General features: G+C 41.4%; 1 protein-coding gene and 1 long non-coding RNA gene across 2 annotated transcripts in view; one reads left to right on the top strand and one right to left on the bottom strand.

Annotated features, from left to right (window-relative positions):
• Positions 1 to 2749: 2749 nt before the first annotated feature.
• The window catches only part of OTC (ornithine transcarbamylase), a 59274-nt gene continuing 40627 nt past the window's right edge, over positions 2750 to 21396 (top strand). The window contains exons 1-3 of the mRNA XM_060086457.1: positions 2750 to 2826; positions 10090 to 10228; positions 11696 to 11777. Of these exons, the coding sequence (XP_059942440.1) occupies positions 2750 to 2826; positions 10090 to 10228; positions 11696 to 11777 (298 nt within the window). The remainder of the gene's footprint in view (positions 2827 to 10089; positions 10229 to 11695; positions 11778 to 21396) is intronic.
• Positions 16240 to 21396, bottom strand: part of LOC132481593 (uncharacterized) — a 170105-nt gene continuing 164948 nt past the window's right edge. Inside the window, exon 3 of the long non-coding RNA XR_009530834.1 lies at positions 16240 to 16370. This is a non-coding gene — a long non-coding RNA (uncharacterized LOC132481593). The remainder of the gene's footprint in view (positions 16371 to 21396) is intronic.

The following is a 21396-nucleotide window of genomic DNA, read 5'->3' as shown; positions in this document are numbered from 1 at the left end:
CTTCCTTTGACTACAGATTAAATTCTTAACTCCATAATCTGGATTTCAAGGCCCTCAACAATCAGGTTCCATTATTCATTTCCATCCTTGAGAGAATCGTCCTTTCTGGGTGGGAGTCGTTGGCAGTGGTGTACCTGAGCCAGCTCACAATGGCTTGCAAGAGCCAATCTTACGCCTCTCTTCCCAACTCTGTGTTCAGCGATGTCACTTTGGTAGCTTGAAGCTGTCCATGGTGGGAGCATTTATACCACACACATTGGTCAGTGCCACAAATCAGAGCTTTTTTCTCTTTTTTAAGAGCTGGTCATTAAATATTTACCAGAACACCACCAGTTGCAGGGTAACCAGGACCAAATCTAAGAGTGAGTGCTCGATATGGTATACAGGATACAAAGATGTTGACACTGAAAGCCCAAATCAGAGATGGGAGGGCCTGGGGGAAACGAATAAGAAGCAGAGAACTGAAAAATATTTGAGAAGGTAGACCTGGGCAAAGATTGGGTTCCCACAGGAGCAGACACTGAGAGAGGTATTTGGGTTCAAGTGGTTTATTTGGGAGATGATCCCAGGAAGCACTGGTAGGGGGGTGAGGGAAGTGAGACAGGGAAGGGAAGGCAGCTAACAGAGGGTGAATTGACAGACAGTTTACTACCATGGGCAATTGAGGCTTAGTCCCACTGGGAACCTTTGGAGGAGCGTGTAAAACATGCCTCATGGTCGCCCACACAGGAGTGAGGAGTTTACCCTCAGCCAGACAGCTGTGGGCACGGGCATTAAGAAGTAGCAGGTATGCTTCCCCAACAACAAAAGTCATTACCCTCTCACCATGATTTCTGTCCTAGGAAACACTGAAAAATGATCTGTTAAACTTATTTCTATGCCAGTATTATTGCGAATCCTAGCCAGTTGCTGTTTTATGTATTTTACATAATAAATTTCATCTGAAATAATGCTTAATCCCAAACAATGATACTATGGATGAAACTTTTAGGCAGAAGAAAATCTTTTGGGGCAGGAAGGATTTTGTACCTAAAATCACACCATAATAATAATCACTTACTGTATGTAAATGTAATAAAAAAATAATAATCATTATTTATGGGATAAAAAGCAAAACAAAAACATCGTATTCCAATTGTAGACTTATTTTGAATAAAGTGTTATGTCAGGAGATTAAAAAAATATATTTATTGGGCTTCCCTGGTGGCACAGTGGTTGAGAATCTGCCTGCTAATGCAGGGGAAACGGGTTCGAGCCCTGGTCTGGGAGGATCCCACATGCCGCGGAGCAACTAGGCCTGTGAGCCAAAACTACTGAGCCTACTGAGTTTTGCCTCTTCAACGATGCTTTAAGGTGATCTTCTCAAACAAAGCTGCCATCTCTTCTCCCACGTGGAGCATTCATTCTCTACCTTCTCACCCCTGCACCTCTGCAATCAGTCTGCCTGGAATAGTCTTTCTAGAACAGATTTGCCAGAGGTTTGGAAATCACAGTCTTTCCCTCTCTTTATCCCACCTCATCCTCTGTGAGTAGAAGGGAATCGTGTCAATAAATTTCCCTGCTGATATTAATGAGTAGAAGGGAATCGTGTCAATAAATTTCCCTGCTGATATTAATTATGACATCACGACCATCCCTGCCCCTGAAGTGGCCATGGTTGGCTTTTAAATGACACTTTTTCTTTTTTGCATTCCACAAACATCTAGCAAGTGCTTACCTTGCCCTCCCACCCTCCCCACGTAGAGTTCTCTCCCTTCCCTGTGATGTGGAGGCACTTTATCTGGACCTCCCCTATGGGCTTGTATTATGGATATTTATTTACAGATCTATGACCCTTACTGAACTGTAAACTCTGCAAAGGTGAGATCATCTTCCGTCCCTGAAATTCCAGCCTAGCCCAGTATCTGACACAGAATAGATTTTGAAAATATCTGATCTCTAACTGGATGAATGAACGAGTGTGAAGTTTTGGATGGCCCCTTAGTGATCCGGAGAGGCTGCCAGGGGAGGAACATTTGGTACCCCACCTCCCCGCTTCTGCTGAGTATGGGTTTCTGATGGAATTAATAGGCAACCCCTTATTTATTGAAGACCTACTATGTGCAAGGCACAATGGGAGCCCCAGGACAGAGATCTTTTTACTCTATCTCCATCCCCACTCCAGCTTTTTGCCACACACACACACACACACACACACACACAAGTACCTTCCAGGGCACATCTTTCTATTTGTTTTTGTAGAAAGGCTGGGACGTGGAGGAAAGTGATATCACTGGAAATACTCAGGGATGTCACGTCTACATCTGGGGTTTTGCACTGCCAATTCGCATTTTTGGAATGAGTTATTTCTATGTACCTTCACAGCAGCCAGCACTGCAGTGTCTTGCATATATTATACACCAATCAATTGATTTTGTACAAGTATGTGACAGCATAAATATATTATGAAAAATGAGGAGTCTGAGCACCAAAAGAGTCAGGATTCCTTCTCCAAGAAAAACAAAACAAAAACCAAAACAAACAAAAAAACCCCACAGTGGTGGATGGAGCTTGGCTTAAAGTTCAAATGCTCCTGGACCCTGCCCTGCAGTATCTCTAACCAGGGGAATTTGATAAGGTAGTTGAAGGGTGATATTACCTTTGCTCTCTCACTGTAATCAAAGGACTCAGCTTTCAGGTGGACCCCACTGGCTACCTTCGTGCGGCGTTTTCAAGAGCACAGAATCATCCTTTTCACTATCGAAAGAATATGCTGTTTAATTTGAGGATCCTGTTGAACAAGGCAGCTCTTAGAAACGGTCACAGTTTCGCGGTTCGAAATTATCGGTAAGTGATGGCCAGAGATTTGAGTCTGACTTAGGAACCGTGGTGATAAATGAAACTCTATTCTGCTTAGGAACCGTGGTGATAAATGAAACTCTATTCTGCAGAGAGGTGCAGCCTCCTAAGGCCTCTTTCTGCAGGGTATAGTGCCAGGTTCTACCCTTGTTGGAGACAGCTGTCTCTAATTCCAGCTGAGCTTTCATTTCTCAGTCCTCTGTAATCAGATTTCATGGGGTGCTGGGAGGTGACGGCGGGGTGGGGGGCTACTAACCGTGGCACGTATAACAGACTAAATGTTCTGGACATCTTCCATTTGTGTACATTCTAAAGGAGCAACTGGCTGAAGGAAATGAGAGGAACTAATTTCCACAGGGCCTTCAGCTTGTATTTGGGTTTGCCTGAAAACAATATATCATTCTGGGGCATGGGGATTGATTCGATCTTTAAAAAAAACAGACCCCAAAAGAACGACTACATAAATATTTACAAAGCTGCATCTTCCTCACAGCCAATTGGCTATGCCTGCGGTCGAAGGTGGTGTGGAGTGTGTCCCTGGGGAAGAGGACAAGGGTGATGGGTTAATCGGGGAAGCAAGGCCATCAAATCTGGACATTGTTGCCAGAAAGCTTCTAGAGTAACTGCCTGTTAACAATCAGAATTTTCCCAGTGCCTCTTGACAACCGAAACCAACCTCAAAATGACCTCAATGATTCTTAAAGTTAGAAGCTTCTAGTCTGAAGTTTTCTCCCACTGTTAGGAAGTGGCCCTGTGATTGTGGCCCTGGGCTTCCCTTCTCTGGGCCGCCTGACAGCTCTGGACTCTCTGGACTCTACCATTAGCACCACTCAGAAGCCAGAACAACATTGTAAATGATATTGTAAAGTTGGGACCTCAGAGCCACAGAATAATGCCTTCTCCTATTTTACAGATAAGGTAAATGAGGCCCAGACAGATTATGGGGTTTACTAGTTAGTGCCAGAGTTAGACTATATAAACCAAGAATCTGGAGGAAAGCTCAGGTTTAGAGTCTAAAGAACTGGGTTCAAGGCCTGGCACTACCACTCGCTGGCTATATAACCTTGAGCAAGTCACTAAACTTTTCTGTGATGTTGCTTCACTTATAAAATGGGAGAAAGAGTAATACCTGTTCTGCTTACATCACAGGGTGGTTCAATCATTTATTTAATAAATACTTATTGAGCACCTACTTTGTGCCACACCCTAAGCAAGGTGTTGGAGATACAGTGGTAAATAAGGTAAATAAGTTATTTCATTCCAGACACATGAAGTCACAGTCTAGTAATAATCAGTGGGATAATGTGTGTGAAAACTGTCAAGTGACAGGCAAATGTTCATTATTTTATCATTCCATCCCACTGAGTTACATCAGATAAAAGTGCGATGAAATTTCATTCCACAGTTTTTAACAAAGACTCATCACTGAGCTGGAAATAATCAACTGAATGAATAACCAAAGCTTGGAGCTTAAACTTACACACTTTTTTGAAAATCACAGTGATGACTGATTTTTTTTTTTTTTACCATTATTACAGGTTAAATTTTTGCGAGTAAAACCTCTTCCAAATATTTAGGCATTTTTTGGCATTTACTAACATTCTATTTTCTCTATGCAGTAGCCAGACTATGATTCTGAAAATCCAGGCTAGCCATCTCTCACAGTGAATGGGTACTGAGGCAAAAGCATGGCTAAATCAGCCCAAATCCATACCTGCTATTTGAAAATATGAAAGCCTCGAATCACCCATGTCATTAGAAACTACAGAGCATGAGTCTCTATTGAAAAATGGCATAACTCTGAAATGGTGTCCTTTTCAGGTGGCGTGAGTATTTTTCTTTCCTGCTCTTTTTGTTAGCACCCTACCTGCCAGCTAGATGATTTCAGAATTGCTGCTCTCCAATAAGACCTATAATCTTTGACGACCCCTTAACAATAGAGAAAATCTCCCCATTATCTCTGCCTGTATGGTACTTTTACTTTGATTTTCAGCTTTCTGCAGAGATTCGGGTTCTTCCGCATCCCCCCACTCCCCCCATTCCCCCCTCCCCACCCCTGTCTCTCTTGGGAAAGGCGGAGGGCGCTTGTTACATACCATGTGAGTGTAGTGCTAGAGAGTAGTAGGAAATATGTGGTTAGGGTTTGGCGATGCCACAAAATAGGGACTGCACAGTTTTGAAGCGAGCAGCCATATCACATGGGCATGATAAAATGACTGCTCAAGTGAGGCTGAAGCCATCTACACAGACTCCCGGATCAATCATTTTTAGTTAGTTTTTTTTCTTTTCTTTTTTTTTTTTTTTTTTTACAAAATCAATAGGATTAGACACCAAGACTGCTGAGAACACCCAATCCATAGGCTTTTCATCTCACAAACAAGGCTCTAGAGCCTGGCTGTGTTTGGATAATAGACAGTGTCCTATGATTTGTTCCTATTAAGGAAACCACTTATAGCTTTTAAAGAAACCACTAAAATAATATCTTTCTTTATCAGAGGAGACCAATTTGTAAGTGCAGTTCGATTTCATCTCACAAATAGAAATTTCTTCAGAGAATATTGAGCTAAGCCACCCAGTTCTGTGGAGGTTATGGATTGGAGCCAGAGGTGACTGGTTTTCAGGTATTTCATTCCAGGCCTCTCTAAGGGCTTACAGAACTCATTAAGTTCCCTTCATCCCACACACATGCCGATCTATACATACGTGGACATGCAGAAGCAATTACAGGCCATCCACGCTCTTGTGTAGAGGAGAGAAAACAGTCCTCTTTGACTATTTACATTTTCCATCATAATTGAAAATGAGTGCCTTTTAAAAAACATATTTCTTGGGGCTTCCCTGGTGGCGCAGTGGTTAAGAATCCACCTGCCAATGCAGGGGACATGGGTTTGAGCCCTGGTCCAGGAAGATCCCACATGCCGTGGAGCAACTAAGCCCATGCGCCACAACTACTGAGCCTGCGCTCTAGAGCCCGCGAGCCACAACTAGTGAAGCCCGCGTGGCACAACTACTGAAGCCCGCCCGCCTAGAGCCCGTGCTCCGCAACAAGAGAAGCCACTACAATGAGAAGCCCACGCACTGCAACGAAGAGTAGCCCCCGTTCACCGCAACTAGAGAAAGCCCGTGCGCAGCAACAAAGACCCAACGCAACCAAAAATAAATTAATTAAAACAACAACAACAACAAAACATATTTCTTCACTTCAGAAAATTATACAAGGCATGAGACCAGGAATGGAATGGGGTCATGATGTTTCCCTTTGCCAACAGTAGAATTGGGGTTTTATTTCTAGTTTGTTATTTTTAGTAATTTAATAATTTAACTAAGATAAAAGAAGTAGAGGCGGCCACAGATTTTCGACAGTTTCGCATTTCCAGCCCTTTAATAGTAGGTCTGCACGAATCCTCACCCCACTCTTCAATTTTCAGATGAGGGCAAAGTTTCACAGTTTTAGAATACTGACTATCTAAGGTATCTTAGAAACCATCTAGTTACCCAGGGATCAATAGTAATTTATACCACATATGAGCATGTGGCAACAGTGACAAAGGTTGCAGGTATATTTTTATTAATAAATTATTATTATTGTTAATAATAGAGGGCTTCCCTGGTGGCGCAGTGGTTGAGAGTCCGCCTGCCGATGCAGGGGACACGGGTTCGTGTCCCTGTCCGGGAGGATCCCACATGCCGCGGAGCGGCTGTGCCCGTGAGCCATGGCGGCTGAGCCTGCGCGTCCGGAGGCTGTGCTCCGCAGCGGGAGAGGCCGCAGCAGTGAGAGGCCCATGTAAAGCAAAAAAAAATAAAAATAAAAAATAAATAATAATAATAATAGAGAAATTTGGAAATGATTTGTGCTTTTATTTTCCAAATCAATAGGATCATATTCAAGGGTTTTGTGAAAAGAGAGTCACTCTCCCTGCCATGCGTTGCAATATACCTTTCTGGGATGGAAAGAAAGGGATGAAATTAAATTTGGGCCACTGAGAATTCAGATGGCTCCAGTATGGCCTGTGGGAAATCTTGTATTTATGAACTTCATGAGTGTTGTGGAAGACAAAGACATGAAGGATCACTGATTTGTAGTTCATTTTCTTACTTTTTCAGATGAGGAATTAATGCCAAAAATGGAAAATGATCTTCCCAAGGTCATAGTTGAACTAGGACTCGAATTTGAATATTTAAAACTACTGCTCTTTTCATTCCACTGCTTTGATGAATTCGATCCTTCCAAATTGATCAAATTGGCCAATCTCCCCTTGCTCAATATCCTCCCATCCTCCCCCACCCCTTTTTTTTAAAGATATAGCCAAAATCTCAGTAAAGAAATTTCAGTAAAGAAGAAAAAAACACCAAGAAGATATGCCTTTTGTATCAGTCTGCAATGTTAAAGAAACACCAAAATCTCTGCCATAAGGCCCATTGGCCCTCTCTTATGCCTCCAGAAGCTAAAGTCTTTATCTCAAACTCTCCATGGGGATCAAAATATCATTTAACACTGAATTTTTTCCTACTCTGGCAAAGTCAGTTTCTGACTGACCACATTTTACTCGAATTAAGCACTTTCTCTTCCAACAAAATACAATTATACAAGGGAACACATCCAGGTCGCCCCCGCTACTCCAAACAATTTACTAGAGTTGGAAAATGCAGACTGTAGCAATGAAAGGTTTCATTCTGCCAATAGAGAATACTCTTCCATTTTCTAGCTAGGAAGATATTTGGGTAAAGCTAACACAAGGGTCTACTATTACCTTGGCCTAACTTCTTAGCATTCAGTGATTTGGGGTCAAGAAATCTCTGTAATTATTTTTTCAAGGGATAAAATTAATGTAACGAACGAGTCTTGCCTTTTTCAAAAGCTCTGCTATAACCGACTGCCATGACAGTTTTGACAGAAAATCTGTATGTGGTTCCCATTGTTTTCTCCAATATTGTATTCTCCCCATTATGTGTTGGCTGAAGAATGATAATGTGGTTTAGGTCTGGTTTACCAAGGAGAAACACTTGAGTACAAAGAGACCAAGCATTTTATGGGAACACTAAAACAGTGATTCTGGCCTTGGTCTGGCTCATGAACTAGAGTAGGCTGCTTCCAACTGAAGCACCGGGTCTCTCTGAGAACTTAATAGCCCTTTAGGCCAGCGGTTTTACCTAGCTAACTCGCGTGTGAGTTTATCACCAGAAAGCAAGAAATGCTTGATACAGACAGGAAAAAAGGGGTCTGTGGAGGAGGCATTTCAACATGGTACAATTGTGGAGGTTTTCTACTTTTCTCTAATTTTTAAGTAGCTTAGGAAAGAGGTGTGGCAACTCCATTTTGGAGCCAAGGGGAGGTCTATGAGGAGACAGTAAACAGGATAGGAATTTAAACTGGAACCACTGTGTTTGCTTTCCTTCCAGTGATAAATTTTCCTGGTTAGCTCTTGATATCTATGAAAAACAACTCTTTTTCCCAAGACAACATTTCCTGCCCCGCCTCCTGGACAGAATTGAGAAAGGTGGTGGCTGCTCTAATGATTTTTCAGTGGTGTAAACAGTACGACCCCCCTTACCAGGTGAGATACAGTTTTTTAAAAAATTTTCCAGTTAATTACTCTAACCCTCACAGGCTAGTATGACAGATTTACAAGATCTACCTTTCCACTCTTTTTGTCCCCAAGAACCCAGGGGACTTACTCTGTCCAAAAGGGGTTCATGGAAAGAGGTAACCAAAATATTGGTATAGTTCATTATTAATGTACTTCGGATTTGGCCCTCATAGTGCTATGGGCAAAAACTTATCCCACCAGGTCCTCTCACCAGTTTTCCAGGTTTTTGCACTTGACACAGGCTGCTCTACATAGGATCCAAGGTTATAATGCTTTTGTTTCACATGCGTATGTCCAACCATTGTTCCTAGTAGTGCAAATACAATACTGGAGTGGTTGAGCCCTAGAGGATTTCAGCTTTAGCAACATACTAGACCACAGTCAAGTCTCCTCCATGACTCTTAGGTCCTGTGTTCAGCCTAGGCCACAGGCCATACTTGCTCTTGCCTCAACATTAATTCTGTTTGGGGGGGCTCTTGGTATCTTTTTTGTCTCCAGACTTTAGTCATGGCATTGAAAATCCATCATGGTGGATCTCTCTAAACTTATTCTCAGAAATCTGCTGAATTTCTTTTTTTAAAAAAATTATTTATTTATTTTATTTTTGGCTGCGTTGGGTCTTCATTGCTGGGCACGGGCTTTTCTCTTGTTGCGGCAAACGGGGGCTACTCTTCGTTGCGGTGAATGGGCTTCTCATTGTGGTGGCTTCTCTTGTTGTGGAGCATGGGCTCTAGGTGCGCGGGCTTCAGTAGTTGTGGCACGAGGGCTCAGTAGTTGTGGTGCGCAGGCTCAGTAGTTGTGGCTCGCGGGCTCTAGAGCGCAGGCTCAGTAGTTGTGGTGTAAGGGCTTAGTTGCTCCGCAGCATGTGGGATCTTCCTGGACCAGGGCTCGAACCCATGTTCCCTGCACTGGCAGGTGGATTTTTAAACACTGTGCCACCAGGGAAGCCCTGCAGTACATTTCTTAAAGTTAAAAAAAAATCATTGTTATTATTACACATGCTTTTACTGAGACTCTTTGAAGGAATAAAATAAGCAGAGGACTTTTTTCCCCCTAAAAGTTAATAGAAAAGCCACAGGGTCCATTGTATCTGACCAGGGACAATAAAGAACAAATCTTCAAGCATAGATCTGAAGGGCAGTAGAGGGAAAAGAATGAAATTGTTTTCTATTGTATGTACATAACAAATTCTGTTTGTACCACTGAATGATTTCAATCATAATAGCTAAAATTGATCAAATACTTATTATATGCCAGACACTGTCTGATTTCCATGTATTAAATCATTTCATCCTTATAACAACCCTATAAGATTATTATACTCATTTTTTAGGTGAGAAATTTAGGTGCAGAGAGAGTTTAGATAACCTGCCTAACTAATACATAACAAAGCCACTCATATGGTTATTTCCAGCCGAGAAGAATTCAGCCTCTTTCCTCAAATTTTTCTTTTCTCTCAACATTCAGAATACTGACTATCTAAAATGTAAACCACAGCCATATCAATTTTAAGGCATTAGCACTTTGCAGAGACACATGAGGCTACACATTTGCAATGTTGCTATGTGGTTGCTATGTTTGGTGTCAAGAATTAAACAATGAATTACCATAGGACATAGATTTTGTTTTCTTAAATATATAGTTCTCTTTTTCTTTTTTGTAGATGTGGACAACCACTACAAAATAAAGTACAGCTAAAGGGTCGTGACCTCCTCACTCTAAAGAACTTTACAGGAGAAGAAATTAAGTATATGCTATGGCTATCAGCAGATCTGAAATTCAGGATAAAACAGAAAGGAGAGGTATGTAGCATTTCCACATTACCTTCCACTGCTACCAATCAGCCTTTTTAAAGACAGCCTTTCCAGAGAAAGAGGGAAAAGAAAATACATTAAAATTCCTAAATAGTAGCTAAGTAATGAAACTACACAGGCAAGATAATTGATTATCACTGAGTGTAGAGGCATATAAAAAGCATAAAAATCAGTTATTCAATGACAATTCATTGCATTTCTTTCATGTGGAATGTTGAAAGTCATTAGTAACTGAATCAGAACCTAAGGAATCATTTCTCTGGAAAGATTTTATTTTTATACCTTCTTTCTTTTCTCTGTGTGTTTTCTATCAAATGAAAAATAAGGATGATACATTTTTTCTAGCAACAAAATTTCAATTGTGGATGAATATCAGATATATCATCATTAGGATAATTTCAAAAAATTCAGGATGATGTGACAGTGTTAAAAAATTTAGATTAGCAAAGAAACAATTAAATGGTAACCAAGTAGGAGAAGAGATGGGATATGGTGCCTTGCTGGAAGCATTATTCTGCATTTTGAGCAATTTATGTTTGAAACACGCTTAATTAATGCAGCAGCTTCATTTAGACTGCTTAATTGTGAAAGTGTTTTCGTATTCCAAGCTTGTTCAGAAGCATTTGAAAGAGCTGGTTTCAGGTTGAGAAAGTTTTACACAACCTTGATTTTCTTATCTAGTTCACTAGCTCTCCAAGGTCCTAAGAACGAACTGAAAATAGGAGTGACTCCAACTGCTATGGGTTCCTATAGAAGACCTTGAAATAAGGAGAAAATGTCCCCCAAGATCCCAGGCTTTTTGTTCTTCACACTTCGTGGTGAGGAAGGTTAGCTGGCAGGAATGTATTTGTTCTAGAACTCATCCTATGGGGAAGTCCATCTACAGAAGAGGAAGGAGGTAGAGCTCCACCCCACACCCAAACTCTCCAGATGCTTTCCACATGACTTCTAGAAACAAAGTCTTTGCACTCTCACAAGGATGAATGATGAAAGTTTAGCTGAAACTCTGGAGCTTCATCTTTAGGAGTCTGAGTACCCCACGCTGTGACAGAGAAGCACATTCCTAGCTGAGAAAACACTTCTGAACCAAGCATCTTCAGGGTCATTGAACACTGGTAGAGGTTTCCACGGATTTAAGTAAGAAGATGGCTCCAGTATGAAATATTAATAAACTTTGGAACAAATGTTCAGGTTGAACCCAGAGCAACTAATACTACTTTCTCATTACGTGTCAGTAAGCTGTGGGAATTCCTGTTCCCTTCCCCCATTTGTATACAACATGAAAAAAACACTTTAAATTTACTTTTTAAATAACATCTGAACACTTGTTTGGAAACAGTGTTCATTATTCTACATTTTCTGATAATGTAAAGAATAAGTTTTGAAACATAATCCTTGCTATTGGATATAGAATGTATATTTCATTTTAATTGTATTCTTGTCCTTGACTTTCAGTATTTGCCTTTACTGCAAGGAAAGTCCTTAGGCATGATTTTTGAAAAAAGAAGTACTCGAACAAGATTGTCCACAGAAACAGGTGAGTCCATAGACAAACTTGGACTTGTGTTGAAGACGGGGCCAGAGGGTGAGGACCTGGGAGGAGTAGCCCAGTGGGGGGATTTGTTTGTCTCTTTGGCAACAACAAAGGGCAAATATTGTCACTGAGAATTAGCAGTGCAAGCCTCTGAATGCTCTTTCCAATTCTCATAGAAACTGCAAGCAGAAGGATGAGTCTCATCTTAGGGATTCCATGAGGACTTGGGTAGAAGTCCCAAATAATTCTTCATGTTCAGTACAGAATGTCAGTTGGCATAAATTCTCAGGCCTCCAACTCATGTAAGCAAGGAATGTGTATTTTTCTAACATGTAAAGAACTTTTCCTTGTTTGTATCAATTTTGCTGGATGATGGAAACAATCTCTGCAGTGCTAGGCAATCCTCAGTTGTTTAAGTGTTTACTGTGTCAATTTAGGGTCTCGTCCCCTTTTCCCCACAGTCATGGTTAAGTCCTGGAGAGTATCTCAATGTCCAGGCATCTAGAGCTATGGGGATCTGGTCACTGGTCATCAGGACATCATCATCACATGTCTATGCTGAAATCTGCTGAGACTTCTGGACCTTGACCTATTTGACCTTGACTGGCTCCCATTTACTGTGGAGTTTGCTTTACTTTGATCACAGGATCTAAAATATCTCTTGCTTTGGCTCTCTCAACCTCTTGGCAGCTCTGCACGCCACAGTGGGCACAGAGATATTGCAAGGCTCTCTCTACTCTATCGTTCCTTCCTCCTTCTGGGTGCTAGGGAGTTCTAGAACATTTGCTCCCTCCTAGAACGCTGTCTTAAAAGCAAGACACAGGTGATCTCAGCTCTGGGGTTCCCCAAACTCATCTGAAATTTCCATCATGCTCCCCACCCTTCAGTCCTTGGCCTGGGGGACAGACAGCAGGGTACAGTGTCAAAAGTCTATTTCTGTTGCTTCTTCGCTCTTGCTGCTTTTCTTCCCCTTCCAGTTCCCAGGTGATAAAGCAAGAGGAAAAACTGGCTCTGACTATCCATGTATTCTTTCAAGTCTGTTGTTTGTGCCTGAAATCCTAAGCTGTTGAAACTCAAATTTTCTTTTTTCTCAAACTATGATCTCTGTAATGAGTTTCAAAAAGTCTGTTTTGAAACTCATAAGCCATACATCACCTCTTGTTTCTCTCTGCATTTCTGCTCCATCAGACCTCCCTTGAATCAATAATATGACTGCCCAAATGGGCAAATGGATAGGACTGAGGAAAAGGTACCACAAACAAAAACATGTTGGTTGATCCTTTGCATATCTTATCCTACTTACAAGCATCAGAGCTTTCTAGGGTTCAGAAGCAAACAACTACTTCATGTAATTCTTGCCTTGTAATGATCATCAATGAGGTACCTCAAATACATAACAAAATGGAGTTTAGAGTGATCAAGTGACTTGCTAAGTTCATGCAATTAATACAAGTTGGCACCAGGATTCAGATCTCAAGTTTACTGTTCTTACTAATGCACTCCCCTTGCCCTTTGAGGGAAGGAAGGAGGAAGAAAGGAAACATATAAGGTGTCATCTAATCTTTAAAGTCCCAGGAAGAAAACTGCTGAGAACATTTTGCTCTTTAAAGCTGGGTTCTTTAAAAGGTCACAATGACATCTGATGTTTAGTAAAGGAAAAATGAATACTGCATAAGCCAGTCAGTAATTCTGAAATTCTGCTCCTTTTCAACGTTGGTTATCATCTTTTAAAATCATTAGTACTGGGCCTCCCTGGTGGCGCAGTGGTTAAGAGTCCGCCTGCCGATGCAGGGGATACGGGTTCGTGCCCCGGTCTGGGAGGATCCCATATGCCGCGGAGCGGCTGGGCCCGTGAGCCATGGCCGCTGGGCCTGCGCATCCGGAGCCTGTGCTCCGCAACGGGAGAGGCCACAACAGTGAGAGGCCCGCATACCGCAAAAAAAAAAAAAAAATAAAAATAAAAAAATAAAAATAAAATCATTAGTACTTAAGAGAGGTGTTCTTTTGTGAAGTCATCAAAAGAATCGATTAATATATAGAAATTTCTCAATTTTAAGTTTCTTTCAGATTATTTTGTCTTGGTTGTTAGTGTTGTCTACCGCGTTTCTCTGTTCAAATGTTATTTTCGATTTAAATACCCCGAATAAGTGATCAGTTTTACCATGCACATATCACGTGGTAGTTAAGCTACTAATAAAACCAAGAGTGAAGATTTAATAAGCTTTTGGGTACAGACCCTGTGCTAAGTGCGCTACATTAATTACATGGATTATCTCACTTAATCCTCATGACAACTCCATGAGGGTGAGACCACTGAGGAAAACGGGCTGAAATAGTTTCAACAAAAGGCCCACAGACATATAGCTAATAAATGGCAGACTCAGGATTAGAAGCTATTATTATATGTATTTTTTAAGTGTCTAATTTAATTCAGACATTTATTAGTCATGTTTTATTCCAATAAAGCTGTTTCTATAGGTGGCATTAAGCATTTTGTTAAATGATGGTTTTCTATAGAGAAATGCTCTGGGACTTCCTTGGCAGTCCAGTGGTTAAGACTCCACGCTTCCACTGCAGGGGGCACAGGTCTGATCCCTGTTCAGGGGACTAAGATCCTGCATGCTGTGCGGCAAGGCCAAAAAAAAAAAATGCTCTGAAATCTGCACAAAATTACAAACTATAACAAATATATGAGAAAAGGAACATATGACCATAAAAAGTTATGGTTCACAGTGTATTCATCACTATCCTCAATAAATACCCATGGGTCTCATTGCATATGGCATCCTGCCAAACTCAACAGTAGGAGAATCAGTCAGAGTAAGCAGCTGATTTAAATGCGTACAGAAATGGTAAACCTCAACCCCCAACATGGCAGAGCATTTCTACTGTGTACACGCGCATCTTAATGGTTGTCGGTTGACACAATTTTTCATCAAAGCCTGTTACCTTGGTATTTAGAATGAAACTAGGATGTAATTAAAACTGTCAATTGCTATCCCAGATTTGTGTCAGCCTCTGGGATGGGGTGATCCTCAGAGGACAGTCCTTGAGGCTTCCATCCCAGGCCTGAGTTGCAAAGACACAGCAGCATTTATACTTATCTCGGGGGACAAAATAAAATTCTCCACCCAATAAAATAGATAACTAATAAGAACCTACTGTATAGCATGGGGAACTCTACTCAGTACTCTGTAATGACCTATATGGGAACAGAATCTAAAAACGAGTGAATATACGTATATGTATAACTGATTCCCTTTGCTGTAGAGCAGAAACTAACACAACATTGTAAATCAACTACACTCCAATAAAAATTAATTTAAAAAAATTCTTCACCCAAATCAAGCCATATTAATTGCCCATGTAATATTTTTATTAAAATGTAAGACACCTAGAGAAAAGTGCGCAAATCATTAAGTGTACAGTTCAATGAATTATTACAGTAAACACATCCTTGTAACTAATACCCAGATAGAGAAACAGGATGTGAATAGCACCCAGAAGCCCTCCCTTGTATCTTCCTCCAGTTGCGACTCCCCCCGCCCGACCCCCGCTCTGCCCCAAAGGGTAACCATTATCCTGGCGTCTAACCTCACAGATTAGTTTTGCTGTTTTCGAACTTTATAGAAATGGAGTCATTCAGCATATGCTCTTTTGTGTCTGGCTTCTTTTGCTCAGCATTATGTTTGGGGGCTGTATCGATGTTGCTGTGTGTGTAGTTGTAGCTTATTCATTCCTCACCCACTCTTTGTGTATGCCTGCCTGCCAAACTGCACAATTCTCCTGTGTGTCTACTGATGATTATACTCTTTTACTGCAAATTAATTGAGCAGATAGGTGGATACATTTATTAATCTTGGTAAGTGCAGTAGCTGATGGAAAAATGCACACGGCATCCTACGAGATGGTTCTTTTCATTATTTAACACTGGTATTTGACTTTCAAGGTGAAATGGAAGCTAGTGCTTTCCAAGCTGTTTCAAATTCATCATCTTTACAGAGGTGGCAATATAAAAAACGTGATACTATGCTGCAGGAATGAAAGTGAAGCACAGAGAGGTTAATAGCTGCCTTAATTCTACCAGCAAGAGCTCTCAGAGCCTTTACACTTCCAGAGCGTGAATTCTATTTATATCCCTTCTTCCAAAGCTTGCAGAGATCCGTGAGGAAAAGAAACAGTAAAATAAGATGGACTTTTATTTTCCCAGACAGAAATTAAGATATTAACAGGTGAAATCCTTTGTTCAAAAATATCTGATGTGTACGCATAAACAAGTGAAACCGATAAAAACAAACTCCTCTGGATGAAGAGTGAAGAGAGAGTAGAGACCCGTCCAGCTGTCTTCCTTTCCTCAGCAATGGCAGCTCCTGGTGGCTTCTCAGAACCTCGGACACCTTCCAGAACCACTTAATGCCATCCACGTCTGATGAACTGGTGAATGCTTGACCTGTACTTTTGGACTGGGGTCTGAGGCTTCTTTTCGATCAGTGACCAAAAATTGCAGAGGCAATTCCTTCTTAGAAGCAATGTCCTCCCATTTAATCTTCTTCAAGAACTGCTGAAGGCTTTGTCGACTGAAAAAAATTGCACAACCTAAAAGTTGAGAATTATGTTTTATTCGGTGGACTTGCTGAGGACTTAAGCCTGGGAGGCAGCCTCTCAGGCAGCTCTGAGGGACTGTTCTGAAGAGGTGAGGGAGGAACCAGGATATATGGAACGTCAAAAAATTACCGTTAATGAAAGAAAACCAGACATCTCAAGTTATTGAATTTAGCACTTTTCTATGTATGGGAAGAAGCAAGAATCTGGGCTCATGGAAATCATTCCTTTGATATGCACCTTAATTATCTAGGGCCAGTATCCTGTTCTTTCCCATCCTGAGTCCCCTCAGGGTGCACTGCTGGGGTGGCTGTAGTGACTGAGGGCTTGGCAGTGGGCAGCCCTTTTGTCTCCATCCGGAGTTCCCTCAGGGCGGTGGTAGTGGCTGATGATAGCCCACAGCATCATTTGTGTGCTGATAGGGCAGGCAACATTTTTCATTCACAGCTTCAACTCCTATTTCTTAACACTTTCTGTAACCTCTCTTCCTACCCCTACCTCATAAGTCCAGGCTTGACGGGAATCTTCGTTATAGCACAGAGAGAAAAATGAAAAGGCAACAAACAAATCCTGGGTTGTCACAGCAAAATGACTTCTAGTCAAAGTAAGAGTATGACTTCAAGCAAACTTGCCGGGAGGCCTTAAACTTTCTCTGAAATCTTCCTCCACAGTCCCCAACCCTCAATGGCATTCATCCTTGTGCCAGGCACATAGTAGGTGCACCATAAATACTTTCTTGATGAACGTGCAGTATTCATTTTTGTTTAGGTGACTTTCCCTGTTTCGAAATAGATTAAGGGCTCAAGAGTGATTAGTGATTATAATCGTCACTAAATCACATTAGCTCACTTCACTTGTAATAGAAAATTCCATTGACAAAATTAGGAGATGTTTGCAAGTGAAAAGAATGGGTCCTCTCTCCAGGGTAAAAATCCTTCCTGCATTTGTTCAGTAAGTATTTATTGAATACTTACTATGTACCAGTATTTATTCTAGGTTCCTGAGATTGATATATCAGTGAAAAAAAGAGAGGTAAATCCCTGCCTTCATGGAGCTGACATTCTAGTTGGTACACAGACAATAAACAATAGACATAATACATTTTAAGTGGATGATATATCACGTTGGAAGGTGATAAGCGCTCTCAGCAAGGAGAAGACTGCCTGGAAGTGAGGGAGAAACATGTACTCCATTATTTGGACTTTGCCTTTTACTCTGAGTACAATAGGGAAATCTTTGGAGGGTTTTGAACAGAGGAGGAATGTGATCTAACTTGCATTTTAAATGGATCTCTCTGACTGCTCTGTTGAAAATAAACTTTGGGGCTGGGGGTGCAGATGAGATAGAAGCAGAGAAAGATGTCAATAGGTAGCTATAGGACATAGAGGCTGGGGCCAGGGTGGTGGCAGAGGAAGGCATAGTAGGGCCAGATTCGGGATATGTTTCGAAGGGAGAGCCAACAAGATTCCTGATGTATCAGGTAAGAGAGACGCATCAAGGATGACTTCAAGGTTTCTGTCTGAGCAACTGTGGGCAGGATGGAGCAGGATAGAGCAGGTCAGGCAGGATGGAGGGGAAAATCAAGAGTTCAGTTTTGGAAGTATTGAGTTTGAGATGTCTTTTAGACACACACAAGCAAAGATGTTGAAGAGGCAGCTGGATATTAGTTGGAGTAGGGGAGTGAAATTTGACCTAGAATACTTGGGAGTCATCAGCATACAGATGGTATTTAAGGCTATGGGACCAGATACAATTATAAAGGAAATGAGTGTAGATGGAGAGAAGAGGACCAAGGACTAGCCCTGGGGAACATCGACATTAAGAGGTAAAGGAAAAGAGAAAGAACCAGCAATGGCGATTGAGAAGGAGCAACTACCAAGGTAGACGTAAAAGCAAGAGTGTGTGGTGTCCTGGATGGTGTGCGAAGAAAGTTTATCAAGGACAAGGCGGTGAACAACTTTGTTAATTGCTCCAAGGTCAAGAAAAATAAGAACTGAAATGGCCACTAGATGTAGCAATGTGAAAGTCATTGGTAACCTTGGTGAGGGGAGTTTTGGAGCCATGTTGGGGGGCCAAAGACTTATGGGAATAGATTTGAAGGAAATGAGATGAGGAACTGGAGAGAGAAAGAAAAAACAAGAGTTTGGCTGCAAAGAATTAAATGGATACCTGGCAGGGGAAATAAGGACACGAGAGAGTTTGCATTTTTTAAATAAATGAGTGAAAAAATTAGAATAGCCTATTCACGATGCAGGTAATGTAAGAGAAAGGGGAGAGTTGGTAGAGCAACATTCTTGAGTAGGTGAGGGGGCATGGTTTCTAGTTCATACATGGGGTATGTAAAGTTCATCTATGCTGAACAGGAAGGGAAGCAGAATATATGGGTACAGATGCTGACAAGTACAGAAATGGGGTGATGGAATCTGGAAGTTCTCTGTTACCATTTTTTTCATTGAGGTGGGAAGTAAGGTTATCAATCGAGTGCTGGCTCTACTTTCAAAATATATCAAGAATCCAATCATTTTCTCATTGCTTCAGTGGTTACTATGCTGGTCCAAGCTATCAATTCTCAGCCAGATTTTTGCAAGTCTCCTGACTGGTCTCCCTGCTCCTGCCCTTGCCCCACTATGGATGTTCTATTAAAACATACGTCCAATCATGTCATCCTCTGCTCCAACCCTCTGATGGCTTCCCATCTTACTCAGACAAAAGTCAAAGCTGTTGCTTCCTCCCCACCTTCCTTCTGCAGCCTCACCAACTATTACTCTCCTCCTCACACACTCTATACATTCCACACTAACTTTGTTGTTGTGCCGTGAATCCACCAGTCATGACCCTTCCTCAGGACCTCAAGACATGCTCTTCCCACTGTCTTGTATGTTTCAATGTGGCTTCCTTGACCACGTTAAAATTATAACTCCTATTCCTTACATTCCCTATCCTCCCTCCCTGCTCTATTTTTCATGTAGCACTTGTCAACATCTAACATACAAGATATTTAATTTACTCATTCAGTTTATTATCTATCTCTCCCCCATTAGAATGAAAGTTCCAAGTAGGCAGGGACTTGTACCTTGTTGTTTACAATGCTTTTCACAGTGCCTAGAACAGCACCAGGCACATACTTTTAGAATGAATGAATAAATTTTAGAACCATGCCATGAGGCTAGGACCTGTTGTGGTCACTCCACAGAGACAAGATGTGCCTCCCACCAAAATTTGGTTTGATTGTTGACAGTGAGGATAACATACTTGCACCAAGAGGGTATGAAAAGGTTTATTATTCACATAATGTGGCTTTCTGGGGAGAGTAGGGCTAGCTCCAAAATTGGTCCCAAAGTGGCATTAGAGAGCAGGAAAATTATATGGCTTGTGCTTTTATTGTGGTTGTGGGGTGAGGTTGGGGTGAAGATGCCCGTGCACAGGGCGGGAGGAGAAGGGAGAGTGATGGTGGGTAGCAATCAAACATCATAAATTGAGTCAGATTCTTTATTACAAGGTCCAGAGCAAGTAGGACTGTTTGTGTGTTTCATGTTCTCTCATTCTACCTGGGATGTAGCACATCAGATCTGAAAGGGATCTTAGGGCTCTAGGCAAACTGCCTGATTTTCAGATGAAGACTGAATCCAGTTCCACTATGTTGTCCTGTCTCTGTAGATCCCAATGTAAGTTGGCTTAGGGGCTGGCTCTCCTAGGAGAAAGCTCTAGGTTCTTAAAAACAATCTTGAACAAGTTTTTAGACTCTTTGACTCTCAAAACTCCTGTCTATAAAATTCTTATAATAATATCTAATATGCTCTTTGTCAGAGTGAAGGATTCAATGGAAGAAAGTTTCTGAAGTGCCAGCACCTGGTAGTGCTCTGTGACTAGTCATTGCTAGAGTCAGAACATAGTGGCCTGTAGCTAAAAAACCATTTGGTAGGGGCATTTTTAAGAGAATACTTTTAAGTATGAAATAGGTAGAATATAATTATTTTTTTAATGTAGTAAAAGAAATGAGAACAATTGTTTTGTCGTGGATTTTTTTTTTTTTTTTTTTTTTTTTTTGCGCCACGCGGGCCTCTCACTGCCGCGGCCTCTCCCGCCACGGAGCACAGGCTCCGGACGCGCAGGCTCAGCGGCCATGGCTCACGGGCCCAGCTGCTCCGCGGCACGCGGGATCCTCCTGGACCGGGCCACGAACCCACGTCCCCCTCACTGGCAGGCGGACTCCCAACCACTGCGCCACCAGGGAAGCCCTGTCGTGGATTTTTTGTTGTTGTTTTACTTAGGAAAGTTTTCAAATGAACAGAAAGTATAAAGATTAGCATAATGAGCACCCCAAGACCCCTTACATCAATCAACTGTTAATATGTTGCCTTCTTTGATTTATCTGTTCATTTTTGTTAGTGAAATTTTTTTGTTTTTTGGCCACGCAGCGTGGCATGCAGGATCTTAGTTCCCCAACCAGGGATCGAAACCATGCCCCCTGCAGTGGAAGCTCGGAGTCTTAATCACTGGACTGCCAGAGAAGTCCCAGTTAGTGAAATACTTTAAAGTAAATTAAAGCTACAATGAAATTTTACCTCAAAATATATCAGTATGCATATTTCAAATAAATAAGAATATTTTCTGTATAGCTACAATATCATTATCACACCTAATAAAAATGATTTGTTAATATCATTTGTTAATATCACCTATCCATATTCAAATTGCATTATTCAAATTGCATTAAGGTTTCAGTGGGCTGTTTCATGAGACTTTGGGTCAAATTCCCCTTCATGAATCTAAAACTCTTTGTCCCCCAACTCACCATGACATTAATGATTTCCTCCTTTCTCATGGGAAACAAGTAGGATTAGAAAATTGTGACTGTTGCATATTTTCCAAAAGACAAAGGTAGGTATATTACAATAAGGAGGAAAAAAGTAATGTTTGCAAAATTCCTCAGACAAGTCTCTATCTTGTAATTATACTTACTTGCCTTTACATTGTATATCTAAGAAAGCCTGCCTATTGAACCTGTCTCAAATGAGAA

Source organism: Mesoplodon densirostris, chromosome X (genome assembly GCF_025265405.1).
Source record: "Mesoplodon densirostris isolate mMesDen1 chromosome X, mMesDen1 primary haplotype, whole genome shotgun sequence".
Lineage (NCBI taxonomy): Eukaryota > Metazoa > Chordata > Mammalia > Artiodactyla > Ziphiidae > Mesoplodon > Mesoplodon densirostris.
This window is presented reverse-complemented; position numbering and strand designations above follow the sequence as displayed.